The 18240-nt window shown below is 31.7% G+C and overlaps 2 protein-coding genes across 2 annotated transcripts; one reads left to right on the top strand and one right to left on the bottom strand.

Moving 5' to 3' along the window:
• Positions 1-4429: 4429 nt before the first annotated feature.
• On the top strand, positions 4430-9831 carry LOC144566646 (putative protein kinase At2g41970). Its single transcript, XM_078316684.1, has 6 exons — positions 4430-4501; positions 5021-5147; positions 5920-6196; positions 6296-6422; positions 6589-6675; positions 9727-9831. Exons 1-6 carry the CDS (start codon positions 4430-4432, stop codon positions 9829-9831), a joined length of 795 nt encoding a protein of 264 aa, XP_078172810.1.
• A 557-nt stretch (positions 9832-10388) lies between these two features.
• Positions 10389-14818, bottom strand: LOC144566476 (ribonuclease 1-like). The gene is made up of 4 exons (XM_078316505.1): positions 14630-14818; positions 14131-14298; positions 11440-11632; positions 10389-10907 (listed from the first exon to the last, which is right to left on the bottom strand). Exons 1-4 carry the CDS (start codon positions 14741-14743, stop codon positions 10597-10599), a joined length of 786 nt encoding a protein of 261 aa, XP_078172631.1. The 5' UTR covers positions 14744-14818; the 3' UTR covers positions 10389-10596.
• Positions 14819-18240: the final 3422 nt, after the last annotated feature.

Genomic DNA, 18240 nt, shown 5'->3' with positions numbered 1-18240 from the left:
AAGGTTGTTTGTTTACAGATTTGCTTAGTTTACTATTTGAACTAGTTATAATTGAAACTTTTTAATTTAAATTAAGGGTGCAAACGGATTGGGTACGGATCGGATATTAGACGGATACACATACGAATTAGATATTAACCAAATATAGATACGGATATCTGCTTTTTATAATAGTAAATAACATAATTTTTTTTAATAATATATATTAAACTATATAGTATATATCTACTATTTGAATACGGATAATTGTAATTTAAAACCATATCCGTATCAGTATCCATATCGGATATCCGTATCAAATTTTCGGATATGAATTTGGAAATAATCGGATAATATCTGATCCGTTTGCACCCCTAATTTAAATGCATACCTACCGGTTTTGCATCAAACAAAAGACTAAAATTTCACACCATACATGGACAGCATCAGGGCACATAAAATATCAGACACAACGCCTGCTGGCACATCCGACATCCCATCTATACCCATGTTCCTTTTCTGTAATACATCTTGCTTGACTGGGAAAAATGGTACGGCGGAGCCGGTTCCGTCATGGAACGGTACGGTTATAGCACGGAACGGTACAGCACACGTGTTAGTTATGTGTCGTGATTCACGTATTCCGTGCCATGATCATTCGCGTACCGTGATCATGTTTTGAAACTTTGGCACAGCACGACACGTCATGGTACGGCACGTAGTCACGTGTAATTAGAACCATTAGATATTAATTAAATGGTAAATCTTGAATAAACTAACTTAAATTATGATTACAGTACAGCATGAGACCAAAGTCATGACGTATTAGTTACGGCACGGCACGTTTTCCCACTCTACATCTTGAGTCAGGATTTTTCATTTTTTTTCGCAGCAGCAGATATCTGAAAATTCTGACTGTTGGTGGGGCTGGAAAATAATGATTTTCAACACATCCTAAAAAATAGTAAAAATATTAAAAAAAAAACTAAAATCCAGTTTCCAAACGTAGATATCAAGGTGAGCTTTTAGATTAATTTTTTGAAGTTCGAAAATATATACATGAATCAATAGTACGGCTGTACGTGCAGATCCTCTGCTTGCAAAGTACCATAAACTCACTCAAATAAAAATAATAATCTTCCCGCAAATATCTTTTTTTTTCTCCAAACTTAGAATCTGTTAATTAGATCATTGTAAACATTAGAATCTGTTATGGTACTTTGCAAACAAGCAATATATTGTTTTGTTCGCTAATATGTTTACAATACAATACAAGCAATATATATTTTTTATTTTACCTTTTTCATTATTTAATAATTCGCGCAGGGCACAAGTATGAGCAATCTTAATTTCCCCAGAAAAAAAGAAGAAGAAGATAAGAAGATACCATTACTATACCTCTACAAATTCCAATCACCCAACCAAAACAATTTTCCTCATATGCAAATGACATTAAAAAATTATATAAATAAATAATAGGCAACTAGCTAAGTTTCCTTCAAATAGGTTCAACTTATCAAGAAAATGACACAAGGTCTGACTGCATAATTAAAAAAAAAATTTAGTCTTTTATTTTATTTCCTTGAAATAAAGAAATAGTGTTGTTGGAGAAGCAGCTCCAGTTGCTTGAACCGGGTAGTAACAACTCCAGAATTTCAATTTATCCTACGGATCAAGCATCTGTATCTAGTGTGGAAAATACATGTCCTACCGTGCTGTGACTTTAGTTTCGTGCCGTGTCGTACCGTGATCAAGTTAATTTTTCACGTGTCGTATCGTACCGTAACTAAAATGTCAAGGGATGGTCACGACACGCGAATGGTCACGCCGTATCCAAACGTGACACATGTGACCATATTAGCATAATTTAAGTTACTTTATTTAAGATTTACCATTTAATCAAGATCGAATGGTCCTAATTAGTAATTACACGTGACTACGTGCTATGCCGTAATGTGACTAGATATTCCAAGTGACGTGTCGTGTTAATTTTTTCAAAGATGGTAACAACATGTGAGTAGTCATAATATAGAACACACAAGTCACGGCATGTAACCAACACACATACCGTAACCGTATAGTTTCGTCACTGAATAAGATCATACCTGACCAAATAAGATCATACCCGCAAGGCTGCAAATTGCAAAAGATTCCAACCCGATCCATATATATCCATTACTAAAGGACCAACAATTTCTCTAGTACTTTTAAAATTAAATAATAACTAAAGCAATGTCAAATCCTGGAGATAGCAAGGAACACTAATGGCCCACAATATTATCGGGTCTGGTTTTGGGTTTTGGAATTTTTTGTCAGACCCAATACAGAAGCTTCTAGTAACACAACTCTTCTATATTTCAACTTATCAAGGTGGTCTTCATTCTCTGTTCCTTTTTGCAAATTTAAAAAATTGAAACTTTTCTCCCAAATCCTAAGCATTTTCTAGAAGTTAGTTGTTTGCTTCAAAGCAACAAAAGTAACAAACAAAACCGTCTCATATCATATATATCTCTATTATATTATTAAGCATGTTGGGTGTCCGATCCACCAACAGCTACGATTGAAAGATGAAACTTTGAATTTGATCTCAACCCTTCAATTACATAATTTGTCTTCTTTTGATTAAATGCATATATTTTATGTATAGAAGTCTAAATTTAGTTAAAAACATACCCACCACATGTGCTCCCACACGATACATTACAATTAAAATTAAACAAATTCTGAATTTTATGTATGTTTCCATATTTTTCTTCTTCAATTGAGAAGACTTCACCTTTCATTTTCTTATTTTTTTGTTTCCTTACTTCTTCATCGTTTCTATACGGATCACAATAGAAATCAATTTTTTTTTATTTTCTTATTTCTCTTTCTTTGTTTCTATACATATTGGTGTGAGCAATTTAGAATATATTTCCAATATATAATATATCAGTGTGTGTGTGTGTGTATGTATTCTAAATTGGAAACAAAGAAGAAGAAGAATATAAATTGGAATCAAATAAAAATATAAATTGGAACATGTGTGTGAATATATATTTCTCTTGTAATATGTGTGTCCCAGACATACAAACAATAACACTTTTTATTTATGTTTTTTGATATCATATTATATGTTGATATTGAATTGTTGTATGATATTTGATATTAGATTTGAATCGAGCTATTATTTGATGTCATTTGTACTTAAAAATAAAGAATCATCACATCATCAAATTGTTATCAGAGATCACAATTAAAGTTAATTAAAAATACATAATTATATAAATTTTCTATTAACATGTGTTTTAATTTTTAAATAATTATTATTTTCATTGATATATTTGTTTCTTATAATATGTCCCGTTGCAACGCACGGGTATGATACTAGTATATATATATATATATATATATATATATATATATAGGGTCTGTCTAAATTGCTGCTGGCAGCATTTCAGCAGAGGTGCTGCCGGGGCTATATTTAGCCGTGTGATGTCCAAACAACAAATCCAAACCGTTAGATGTTTAATCTATATTATAATATACTTGGAGACCAAATTTTACATTTTTTGGAATTTTTTTACTATATATTAAGCTGGTTTGAAAACCGCTGATTTCAGTAAATTTCTGCAGCATTGAAATCAGCAGTTTTCAAACTAGCTTAATATATAGTAAAAAAATTTCCAAAAAATGTAAAATTTGGTCTCCAAGTAGATTATAATATAGATTAAACATCTAACGGTTTGGATTTGTTATTTGAACATCACAAGACAGAAATGCTGCTGGCAGCAAATTAGCTATATATATATGCGGTTTGTCTACTAGAATTTAATTCTTAGTATTTTCAGATTCTTCAATTTTACTTCATGAATAATCCCAAGGTAAATTATTTGTCCTTCTCCTTTTATTTTTCATTTGACTAAATATATAAAAAAAAAATAGAAGTAAAAAAGCTATTCTACCCACTTGGTAGATCTTGGGTATAATTTAAAAAAGATACAACCAACCAAATAAAAGGTCATACTATACAAATATTAGTCGATTAGATATATTTTTCTCCTGAATTATTATGAAATTGACATTGTAGGATTCTATATTGTCAAATGAAATTTTAACAATTATAAAACAATGTGTTTTTTTTTTTTTTTTTTTTTTTTGGTATCAGAATTCTAACAATTTGCGCTTGTGTTCTCACTTCTCAATAGGGACGTCCTTTATTTTGGTTTTTCAAATGTGGTGCAAATGGTACGTAATAATTAATATCTTCATTGAAACTATTTTACTTTTTTCTGTACATTATTTTCCTTGAACGAGAAATTTCTTTTTGCGTTTCTCATTTGATAAATGGAAGTGAACAATTAATATGGGAACCAAATCTCATGTTCCCTGTGGAAGAAAATTCATGCTCCTAAAGTCACAACCGGTGGGACCGGATTGGATTTAAAACAAAACTATATTCAATATTTAAATGTCAAAACTCACTCCGGCCCCATCCGGTAGTGACTTTAAGAGCAGGAATTTTCTGCCCACAGGAAAGCAGGTGATTCGATTTCAACAACATGAGCTTGTATTGTAAATATATTAGCAAACAAAACAAATAACTACTATGAAAGAATTAACTAATGTATGCCAAAGAATTATAGTTATCTTTTGTAAAAAGAAAATCCAATTGGATAAAATAAAATTGTGAATGACTAAATTAATTAATTTCTGCTACATATATATGCAGTTGAAGATAAATTACCTCAAATTACAGTACCAGAACTACCTATAAATGAGCTGATAGCTCAAACTAATAATTTCGCATCAAACAAAATCATCGGCATAGGCGGAAACAGCAACGTTTACCATGCAATCTTAGAAAATGATACTATCGTTGCAATAAAGAAGCACCAATCGTCAGCAAAAATACTTATATATTCTGATTTTTTCGAGAAGGTAAAATTTTTTCCCTTTTTTTAAAATTATTTTTGGCCAATTTTCTCCTTCATGCACAGGTTGTGGTTTTTTTAATTTTCTGATTTTGTGTTAAGTTAATTAAATTCTTTGTCCTCTCCAGCTTATAATTGCATCAAGACTAAAGCATGCAAATGTTATTGAGTTATTGGGCTATTATACGAAAGGAGATGTGCATTTATTGGCGTACGAGTTTGCTCCACTTGGTACCTTATATGATGTTTTGCACGGTAAAGCATTATTTTTAAGATTGCTCAAGTCATATAGAAAAAAAAAAATGTAGAGTTACTTGTCACTTTGTCTGATTATCATTTAATGTATTTTTTCTGAACTAACAATGTACATTAGAAACTTCTTGCGCCTTTTTCAATTAGTAGATACATATATTCATGGGCGGAGTCAGACCTTCAGACTATAGAAATCAAACGTGAATGTAGTCAATTATATAAACTTTTATACTACAAAAGGAGGTCAATTTTATAGTATTCAAAGCATTTTGCTGTAAACTATATAGAAAAACACATGTCAATATAAAAAATATAAAAAATAACGGAGGTCAATTGACCCATGTATCTTATGCATAGCTCTGCCCCTACATAAATTTTAAAAAATTAGCAATCTATCTATTTCCTTTAAAGAAACAATATACGTACATCAGGATCTTTAAAGAAACAACATACATACATCAGGATTAGAGACAGATTTATGTAGATTGAATGAGGGTCAATTGATCATCATTTTTTTTTTCCAAATTTTTGTATATTTATGTATAATTTTCTATATAATTTAAAGTAAAATGTTACAGATACCGTAAATTGACTCTATTCGCACCACAACTTTTTTTGTATAGTATGGATTTATTTTTTTGCTGGAAAAAAAGAGCTAACCTGTACAGAATGAATTTAAAAAAAATATATTCTAAAATTTTAAGGTAAAACATGTATGTTTCAGTATGTATCTCTCTAAATTCTAAAGTGGGAATCAAAATTTATCTCTCATTAGGAAAGAAAGGAGAAATGGAAACAGAGCCGAGGCTGGTGCTGACGTGGAAGCAGCGCACAAAAATTGCAATAGAAGCAGCAAAGGGCTTGGAATATCTCCACAACAAAATTCAACCTGCAGTTGTACATAAGAATATGAGAACGAGCAATATACTCTTATTCGAGGGCTATACTGCAAAAATTGGGGACATAGAAGTTTTCAACAACGCCTCTGAAACAGATCTTTTACGGCCCCACTCTGCACATGTTCTTGGGACTTCTGGTTATTACGCCCCCGAGTAATTACGACTTTTTACTTGCCATTGCTTTCATTTTTTTTGAGAAATTTACAAAATAGTCCTTAATTATTCTTATATTACGATAACATTTTGTTGTAGGCAAATTATGACTGGGTTAATGACTAAGAAAAGTGATGTGTACAGTTCTGGTGTTGTTCTTTTGGAGCTCTTAACAGGAAAGATGCCGATTGATTATAGTGTGCCGAAACAGAGCTTAATTTGTTGGGTTTGTGCTTTAACTTGCTAAATATTTGTTTATATTCTCTTAAATTTGAAACATTACACTGGTGTTTAAAGAAAAAGATGTTGACAAAGTGTTATTGGAAATGCAAAGAAAAAAGAAAAAGAAATGGCAACTAGTTATTAATTTGTAAAAATTGTTGGATATACAGGGAACAAAACTGCTAGGTGAGAATAAGGTACAGGAATGCATAGATCCAAAGCTTAATAATGATTATCCGTTAGCTGAAGTTGTTAAGGTATGTCGATCTCATTTATCTCTCATTTATTATTTGAACTACTCAACTGGGAAGCAGGAAGCACCTGCCGGGAAAGGGAAACTATTCGATTATTCACATGAGCATTTATTTCACCATCTATTATTAGTATAAAGTCGGCCATTTTTATTAATATCCCTAAAAACAAAGAAAATTTTAAAAACGCCCCTGTCCCCAAATTTTTATCAAATATGCCCTGACCGCCTGGGCCCAGGGCGGCCCAAAACACACAGTGAGGCGCCCGTGGCTGGGGCGCCCCATGGTAACTAGCGGAGCGCCCGTGGCTGGGGCGCCCCATGGCCTTTGCCTTTTTTTTTTTTTTTTTTTTTTTTTTCAGAGATGTTAGTATTTTGATTTGAATAATTTTGTGAAAAAAAAGTTTTCTTATTTAGAGTGTATGCCAAAAAGTAAAATATTTGATATATTTACGAAGTGATGTCGTAAATTTTTATAACTTTGATTTTTTTTATTTTTATTTTTTTTGGTGAACTTTGATTTTTTTTTGTCAGTTGGATATCACAAGTCTAAATATAACACTAATAAGGACTTGGCTTTTATTATGGTTTTTATAATATATGTATAATATACATGAGGAGGGTTCAAATGCCTCCATGTTTTTGTGCCTCCATCTCTCTCCATCATTTTCAAAGTTCAAACAGTCGATCCGAACCGTTCAATCTAACCTTCATACTAAAATATGTTTGGAGACCAAATTTTATATTTTTAGGAATTTTTTTACTATTTTCTTAGATAGGTACAAAATCAGTAAATCTGAACCATCTAAAAACAGTATTTTTTTACCTATCTAAAAAAATAGTAAAAAAATTCCTAAAAATATAAAATTTGGTCTCCAAACATATTTTAGTATGGAGGTTAGATTGAACGGTTCGGATCGACTGTTTGAACTTTGAAAATGATGGAGAGAGATGGAGGCACAAAAACATGGAGGCATTTGAACCCTCCTCAATATACACATACACATACACATACACATACACATACACATACACATACACATACACATACACATACACATATACATACATATACACATACACATACACATACATATACATATACACATACACATACACATACACACACATATACATATACATATACACACACATATACACATACACATACATATATACATATACATATACAAAGCTACATATATACACATACTATTTTAGTCCGTCGGATGCAATATGGTCCTGCCAAAAAAATTTATTGCATATTATATGAATTTACGACATCATGATGCAATATGGTCCTGCGCATGCTTCACGAAAAGGGGCGTAACTTTTGATCCGTCCGTCGGATCAGGCTAAAATTTTGGCAGGAACTCTACAGCCCAAAACTGGATCAGAAACCAATCTATAGATTCGTTTCACCCATTTTCGGGCTCAGATTCGCGATCCGAGCCTTCCTTCATGGACTTTTGGACCTTTCTTTATAATTTTAGAGTTTTCAGGGTCTTTTATGTTTTTTTTTTTATGTATTTTATGTTTTTAGGGTTTGTATTTAAATAGAAGTCATGTCTTTTGGCAGAAGTTAGTTTTTAATGTATTCAGTTTTATCAAAGAATTGAGTTTTTAATGTGTGATCTCAGAACCAAATCTATCTTTCCATTACTTTTTCCAATTTCTTGATCATTCGTGCATCACATCACTTCATAAATATATCCAAAAGTTTTATTTTTTGGCATACACTCTAAACAAGAAAACTTTTTCTTCACAAAATTATTTAAATCAAAATACTAGTATATGTATATGTGTATATTATACATATATTATAAAAACCATAATAAAGGCCAAGTCCTTATTAGTATATGTATATGTATGTGTATATGTGTGTGTATATGTATATGTATATGTGTGTGTGTGTGTATGTGTATGTGTATGTGTATGTGTATATTATACATATATTATAAAAACCATAATAAAAGCCAAGTCCTTATTAGTGTTATATTTAGACTTGTGATATCCAACTGACAAATAAAATCAAAGTTCACCAAAAAAAATAAAAATAAAAAAAATCAAAGTTATAAAAATTTACGACATCACTTCGTAAATATATCAAATATTTTACTTTTTGACATACACTCTAAATAAGAAAACTTTTTTTTCACAAAATTATTCAAATCAAAATACTAACATCTCTAAAAAAAAAAAAAATAAATAAAAAAAAAAAAAAAGGCAAAGGCCATGGGGCGCCCCAGCCACGGGCGCTCCGCTAGTTACCATGGGGCGCCCCAGCCACGGGCGCCTCACTGTGTGTTTTGGGCCGCCCTGGGTCCAGGCGGTCAGGGCATATTTGATAAAAATTTGGGGACATGGGCATTTTTAAAATTTTCTTTGTTTTTAGGGATATTAATAAAAATGGCCGGTATAAAGTTAAACAGTAAAAAATAAAAATTTATAAGTTAATTTTCGATGTATTTATTTTTTATCAGTTTTTTTTACGGCTGAGTTTATACTAAATTTATTCAAAAGTTTATAAATATTATATTTTAAACGTATCACTTATGAAATAGATCAGTTTCAATGGTTTAAATTCACTGCTTAAAACCAAATCAATAGATTAAACTCATCAAGTCTCTTAGTTAGCATAAGAAAATCCTAATTCTTCTCTTCATATAAATATTATATTATAAACTGCCCCGTGTATTACCGGCTATATTTTAGGTACCTGAATGCTAAAAGAAGAAGGGTATACGTGCATATTTTTAAAGAAATTGACAATTGTGCATGTAAGATTGCTGGTCCCGTGAAGTTCTCATTAAATTTCAATGCACGGTAACAATTTGCGAGTATATATCTCTAATCAAACAATTTAAAATCTACACAAATGTGAGGAATCTCATACTGATGTACTAATCAAAGGGTTTAAAATAATCTACATAAATCCATCCTGATTCAACCTTTTTTATTTATTTATGTGTTGGAATAATTATTTTTTTCTTTTCTCAATTATACCATTCATAAGTTTATGACCCCCTCTGTTTTCCTTTTCTTTTGACTTGATCAGATGGCAGAAATTGCGGTGCAATGCGTTCAATTCGAACCCTGGTACAGACCAACAATGACAGAAATTGTTCAAGATCTTTCCCCTTTGCTTGCAACAAGTGCTTGAATTTTGTTAGTTCAAATGTTGCTAGATTCATATTCTTAATTAGATGTGTGGCACGTTTTTTATTTTTGTAAGGTTGGTGGCCTATCGCAATCAACAAATTGATAAAAAAAAAAAAAGTTTATTTCCAGGGTATTAATTATAAAACTTCTCAAGCTATCCCTATCCCTACATTTAGTGTGTGTGGCACATTTAGATCATGTCTATAATTTGAGCACTCTTGTTTATTCTTATGCTTGTATTTTTTTTGAAGGTCAATTATGCCTGTTCTTATTATTTTTTTTCATTGCAGTTCAAACTTTCTTAGAACTATTCTATTCTCTTGATCGCATATGTACATTGATTTATGTTGTTTTCAAGTAATCATATGTATATGCGCGTATATTGACAACAAACTTATTGTAATATTTACTCAATTTATTTTAAGGTCAAATACATTGTTGTCAATATATACCAGTGTTTTTTCATTTGATTTCTCCTTGACATTTTAAATAGCTCAAATATGTTTCAATAAACCAGAAAAAGAAAAAGTAACAATTCTAGCATCACACAAGAAAATATCCACTCAACAAACAAGCGTAGTGCTCTTATTCAAAATATGGTACCAGAAGACAAGTTCCATAGCTCCATGGCTTCTCCATGCCATGAATAAACACACAAGCACTTAATTAAAAGTACTAGCATAGCAAAACACAACCAAACCATTATTAAACTTCTTAATAAAGTTTTAGGTTCATACCATTATAAACTCCTTAATTAATTAGCTAGCTAGATAACCTGATCTCTGTCAAAAGGCATCTTAATAGGGTTACTCTCATCTATAGCATCATGGCCTAGCATGTCATAAGTGAACAGCGGGAACTTGACCTTGGAATCACAGTTGGTTTGCTTGTCGATTGGACAGCTGATGATGTTCTTACCATTGGCCGATATGCAGATTTTTATCCTCAACAGTTGGGACTGAGCGAAAAACAGCCCGTTTTTGTTGCACTCGACCACAAACGAGAATGATAACTTGGCACGTAATGTCGACTCAATGTCCTCCAGATAATACATGGCAGTGTTTGATGGAACAATACCTTTGTAGAACAACAAAAAAGCACAGAAAAATAAATAAGAAATGTTAGATGTAGGATTTTGGCCTAATTAAGCTCATACTAGGGGTTTGTTTTTTTTTTATTACTTGTGTTAGACCATTAACAAAATATTTAATTTGAAGATTTAACAAAATAAAAATATAGGGTCTCATTGTTTAGGACTGACCTTAATTATAATTTCAGCTGATTTGATCAAAATTTATTTCTGTTTTTGTTCTTTTTTTTTTGTAAATATATATTTTCTATAGTACTTTTCATTTGGTTGGAATAGAAAGGAAGACATACCAGTCAAAGTATGGACGGATCTATACTCTATGGATCAATTGACCCATATTCATTTTCAAAATTCATATACTTATATTTATATATGATTTCTATATAGTTTAAAATAAAATTAACTCTCATACTCAGCATAAAAATTTTATATAATTATCCCTCGATATGTGTTTTATTCTCATAGTTTGAAAGTCTAGCTCTGCCCTTGAATTAGTGTGCTAAAGAGAAACTTAGTAACCTTTGGTGGCAAGTAAGATCCGGATGTTGAGATTCTCTCGAAGAGTAAGGGCCTGCTTGAAGTACTCAGCCTGAGTAAGGTTAGAACAGGGGCCATATTTACAGAATGTAGATTTCCACTTGGTTACTCCATTGTTGCTTGGGCATGTCACATCAGGCCAGTATGAGTACATATCTTCTATGAAAGGCCGGAGCTGCACATTTTCAATTTCCCAGTGTTAGTGGAAAATGTTACAAGTTAAGCTTCTCAAGTAGAATGCTTATAATATATATTGGTAGCTCTGGCTGATATGAAACTTTTGGTTCACATAATTACCTAAAGGCGACTTAGATATTAAAGTTAAAAAAAAAAAAATAATCTGTCACAGTTTTGAGTTGTTAGAAATTAAATTGAAGTTGGACCACACACATATATACAACTAGATATAGTACTCATGATGTAAATGCAGCATTAAATATTGTTAAATGATTTGATGTTGCAAGTTTTAAATACAATTAATATTATGATAAGAATGGGACCAATTTATTTCTTGTCTTCTGACCCACCAATTATATCAAAAGAATGATTTTTCTGTCCTATATATGAAATGTGGATAATTTCATTTCAAGCCTGAACCTACAATGTGATAAGAAAACGGGACTAATTTATTTCTCGTCTTCTAACCTACTGTTTATATCAGAAGAATGATTTTCTATCCTGCACCTACTTTTGATGACCCCAATACATATTTATAAATTAGCACCAACCATGTACCTAGCTAGCAGAACCGAATTAATATATCAAGTGATATAATTAATCTACTGGATAATTTAAGAGATCTTGAGTTCGAGTTTCAGACTTTCAGCAGGCTTCTCCATCACTCAACTAAAACAAGAAATAGACCATGTCTCTAGCAAATATGGAGAGATTACTTATATTAAATTAAACTGAGCACTTTCTAAGGGATCCACTTATACCACTTTTTAGTGACACCAGATTACATCCTATATTTTCAAAATCCAAACAGTCGATCCAAACCGTTTAACATAACAGATATGTTAAAATGTACTTGTAGGTCAAATTTTACATTTTTTTTTATTTTTTTTACTATTTATTAAGATGAGTACAAAAATTCAATGGTCTGAAAATAACAATTTTGTAAAATACTTAATAAATAATAAAAAAACATATCATAAAATATAAAATTTGATCTGCAAGCACATTTTAATATATTCATCATGTTGAACGGTTTAAATCGAATGCGGATCAGATAGTGGTAAAACCATATCCGTATCTGTTTTTATTTTTCCAATATGGATATGGATACGGATTGGATATTTGACGGATATGTACTGATTGGATATTTGACGAATATGTACGGATCAGATATCGGATATCCGTAGATATATATATATAGAGTAAGTCTTGGGTGCTATGGATAGCATAGAGGCCTACGGTGCTATGGCTCAATATTTGAGTTTTTAAAATCCTAACGGTCGATCCGAACCGTTCATCTTATTCTCCATATTAATATGTGTTTGGAGACCAAATTTTACATTTTTTTTGAAAATTTTTTACTATTTTTTTAGCTAGGTAGAAAATCACTCGATCTAAAAAATTCTTCACCATTCAGATATTTCATTTTCTACCTATCTAAAAATATAGTAAAAAATTTCCAAAAAATGTAAAATTTGGTCTCCAAACACTTATTAATATGGAGAATAAGATGAACGGTTCAGATCGACCGTTAGGATTTTAAAAACTCGAATATCAAGCCGTAGCACCGTAGGCCGCTATGCTATCCATAGCACCCAAGCCTTACTCTATATATATATATATATAGAGAGAGAGAGAGAGAGAGAGAGAGAGAGAGATGGGCTATGGTGCATTGCAATGCATGAACCCCCTTATGCATTGCACTATAATCACGGATTTAAAGTCCAAACGACCGATCCGAACCGTTAGATGTTTAATCCATATTGAAATGTGCTTGGAGACCAAATTTTATATTTTTTGGAATTTTTTTACTATTTATTAAGCATTTTTTAAAATTGCTGTTTTGCTGTAAACAGTAAAAAACAGTAAAATTTTCTGGACCATCAGATCAGCGACTTGCAAAATTGCTTAATAAATAGTAAAAAAATTTCAAAAAATTTTAAATTTGGTCCCCAAGCACATATTAATATGAAGAACAAGATGAACGGTTCGGATTGGTCGTTTGAACTTTAAATCCATGATTTATAGTGCAATGCATAAGAGGGTCCATGCATTGCAATGCACCATAGCCCATCTCTCTCTCTCTCTCTATATATATATATATATATATATATATATATATATATATATATTTTCATAATATATATTAAATTATATGGTATATATCAATCTATCTATTCGGATATAGATAATTTAAATTCAAACCATATATGTATCTGTATCCGTATGGATATTCGGATATCGGATATCTGTATTTAATTTTCAGATACGGAAGACACGATCAGATATTATCCGATCCGTTTGCACCCCTATGATCCCCTCGACCCCTCCCTCAAACATGATAGCACATTAATTTAGAAGGTCTAATACATGAAAGGTGTACTAGATTGTAAAACACACCATATCCAAAATAAGTTATAGTGTACTGAAGCTAAGTGATATTTTTTTTTTTAGTCCAAAAGCATCTACCAGAGAAAAATTTGGTACAAAAATTACCTGATTGACGTAGAAAGTGCAAGTTTTGTTGCAGTCGGTGACGACATTGCCGGTGTAGCTGTCGTATGTCTCCATCGACTCCACGAAGAAGTCCACTGCCGGCTCGGCTGTTGTCGGCATGCAGCATTTTTTCCATATTAAGCCGGTATTGCAGTATGACCCGGGCCACTGCACTCATGTTTATTATAAGAGCTCCTTAATGCTTAATGTATTAATTCATATTAACTGTGAACAGAGAGAAATTGTGGTTTGTGTGTGCGCTAATTTATTGAATTACTCTGCAACTTCTAAGGTTATAGTGGAAAATTGAACAAAATGTCAAGTTTGTAGGATTGACCCCACAAGTGTGTTCTCAAAATAAAAAATTAAAGGAACAAGAAGAAGAAGAAGACTATATATATACTCAAGCAAAAGCTATTGAAGATAGTGTTAGTCTATTGTTAATTTGTTACAAGTTTAGCTTAGTAACTTAGATCAAATGTAGAAGTTATAAATGTACCACAAGGTTTAAATAAAAGAAGTCCGACTCAACCGCGCCTTGAGCAGGAACGAAAGGAGAAATGCAAAGGCAGGCAAGCATGCAGAGGAGAAGAGAAGGCTTCAGTGGTGCCATTTTCTCTCTTTCTTTTTCTTTTAAATTGTTACTTCCACAAATAGAAGCAGAGAAGCACCGCTACTTTATATAGAGCAATACCATGGGGATATAAAGGGAGTAGTTAGTGTACATTAAATGTTTTTTTTTTATTAATGTACGTATGACTGTTACGTACGTTTATGGTTATGTTTTAAATTTTAGATCGATATCATTCAGATCCTCAAATCAAATATCGAGCGATGGTACGTTTATGGTTATGTTTCTCGTTGGCACGTAATGCCGACTCAATGTCCTCCGGCCAGGTCATATGTTGGGACTCGGCGAATCTGCATATCGGCCAATGGTAAGAACATCGATATCGACAAGAATACCTCTTGGCGCATATATATGTTGGCTTCTTCCATTGATACTTCAAATACACCAGACACTTCCAGCTCTATTGTTACTGGAGATGGATCGAACTATTACTAAGAATAATACTCGTTATATATAATTTTATGATTTGTTATTTCATATCGTGTGGAGCTTGTCAAGTGTCAATATGACAAAATGTAAAAAGTAAATTGCGTAGGTCGGCCCCATGCACCACTCCAATTATTTAAGATTCTGTTCCTCTAATATTATGGCACGTTGAAATTGCTGCTTATTTATTTCCAACTCTGCTCCCTAATTAAGTAGCGGTCGCAATAACTATGGGTCCGCTCGGAACAAAAAAACAGATAAAAATTTAATATACTAGAATAGATATGATATCAGATTTAACCGAAAATTTTATTAATATCATAAAAGAAAAAATAAATCAAAACACCTCCAAAACAGGAGAATTCCACGTTTTCCCGAGCCGTTAAGTCCATCTGCGACCCATTTATGGGAGGCGCAAATTGGCTTGGCAGTCCCCCAAAAACCCAAAAAATACACTGTAATATTGAATATATTACAGTTTTGAGGGACCTCTAAGCCAATCTGTGCCTCCTCCCTCCCCTCCCCCATAAATTGATTGAATATTGACTTAGCGGTTCGGATAAATATATAATCTTTCATTATAGAAGTGTTTTTTTTTAAATGTTATAAATAAAAAGTTCGGAAGATTTAATATTCATGTATAGGTAAATATTTTTGGCAAAGGGAATATATTATTATAAAATCTGTAATTATTCTCAAAAAATTCAAAATTTACGGATTTATCATTGAAATACCTACGAACTATGGTTTCAGTTTGTAAGAGAAAAACAAATAATAATAAAAGGGATATATGGTCACTACTATAAAAACACTAATCAAACAAGACACATTATATACGGTTTCGAGAAATTCTCAAATAGACAGTGTGTAAAGGCAGGACGGTCCTGAAGATTTTGGGGTCCGGGGCGGGAGAAAAATTTGAGCCCTTTATATATACAAATTTTTTATGAGATCGGCTAATACACTTCCACAAGTACTTCAACACTATGTCTATTAAGTCATTTTTGCATTTTCAAAGTTCAAATAGTTGATCCGAACTGTTAAATATGATATCCAAATTAAAACATGCTTGGAGACCAAATTTTACATTTTTTTTGAATTTTTTTACTATTTTTTAAAATAGATAAAAAATCCATTGATTCAGAAAATTTTAAACCATAAAAGACAATGATTTTTTACCTACCTTAAAAAACAGTAAAAAAAAAAAATTCAAAACAATGTAAAATTTGATCTCCATACACGTTTTAATATGGATATCATGTTGAACGGTTTGAATCAACTATTTGGACTTTTAAAACGCAAAAATGACTTGTAAGCATATAGTGTTAAAATACTTATGAAAGCGATTAGCTGGTTTAATTTTTTATTGATATGCCAATAGATCATATCTATTTATAGAAAAAATTTGAGTCTTTTATATTTTAGTTATTTTTAATATACAAATTTTTTTTAATATATATATATACAAATTTTTTTTTTAGGCCCCTTGGATCTTGAGGCCCGGAGTGGTCGCCCTTGTTGCCGAGCAGCAGGGTCGGCTATGTGTAAAGGAACAAGACGTGCATTCAAAGATAGACTCCAACGAACATACACAATTAATAAACTCATTAAGTTCCTCTGTAAGCTTAAAAAACATCCTAGTTCTTCTCTTCATATATCTATTAAAACTAAAATAATAATTTATATATATAATAATTTTACATTAGAATTGAAAGCAATGATTTTACACTTAGAAAACTAGTACCCTTTAACTGTAATTGCCACACCCCTGATACAGAGGTGTCATAATCAACTGCGTATATTTTCTATTCAATTTACGTAACAAAAGACAGATTTTTTGTATGCATTGTCAATATCATCCATTAGTTTTGCCACATTTTAATTCATTTATAAGAATTATCTGATCATTTATAGTGATTGATGCTAGAGAAATATTCTATACATCATGTCAGATAAAATAATTCCAAATCCCATATTTTAGATGGCTCTGCTGTAAATTATAACCCCAGAAGTATTAATTTTTCTGTCTTCGTCTAACAAATTTGTAAACCCACAAGAGAAAACGGGAGAGAAATAATAAATTATTTCTCAGTGCTGATCGTCATTCAGATTATTGGATACGAAGAAAATCCATATTCATATTGAAATCTCCTCGCGAGAAACTAACAATTCATTATATAATGACGAATGCAAATGCTCAATAACAGTATCTAATTGAACAACATAAATTACATAAATAAATCAGAACTCTATTAATCTTATCAAAATAAATGGTTTGGATCTAAATCTTTTAAACCATAATATTTGATAATGTTTGATTTCCTAGCTTTACAATTTCTAATATAGTAATACGAACATATACCATCCAACTTGCCATGCATACGCCATCAATCAACCCAGGCCTGCCTTTTACAAAACATGGGTAAGACCTATTTGTACCGATCAAAACATGGGTAAGATCTGGGTAAGACCTATTTGTCTTTAACAAATCAGTCCCTGGAATCAAAACATGGGTAAGACCTTTTGTACCGATCGGTACCAGGGTCAAAACAATATCCTAACAATATAACACTGATACAGTGCTAACGAAACAAGTGAGAAAAAGAGACATCAAGCAAATCCAATTATTATTTTAACCATTGAACAAAGTTTCTTTTAGTTTTAAATGCACAACAATATTAGAGTTTGCTTACCACATTTTCTTCATAGGACCAAGACTTAATCCAGTGAAAGAGAGAGTATAACACCGAGAGACTGTGATACTCATTGTCGCACAACACAACTGAGAAAGAGAGGAAGCACACAGAGCCATCGATTCAATCGTATCTGTTAGCGAGGGAGTTTATGTTTTTCTTTCTTTTATTTTATCTTCTGTTCACTTTTCTTTTCCGTTTTTAGTTGTTTCTCTGTTTTTCTTTTGTTGTTACTTTTTTTTTTCTTCTTTCTTTTACGAGGGAGAGAGTGACCCAATTAAAGGGGCAAACTGGTCAATATGATTTTAAAAATAATTAAAAATGTTAAATAATTATAAGAGGATTAAAGAAAGAAAATGA

The sequence above is a fragment of the Carex rostrata genome, chromosome 15 (genome assembly GCF_964058835.1).
Source record: "Carex rostrata chromosome 15, lpCarRost1.2, whole genome shotgun sequence".
In the NCBI taxonomy this organism is placed as follows: domain Eukaryota; kingdom Viridiplantae; phylum Streptophyta; class Magnoliopsida; order Poales; family Cyperaceae; genus Carex; species Carex rostrata.
Note: the sequence above shows the minus strand (reverse complement) of the source record. Positions and strands in the feature narration are given on the sequence as shown.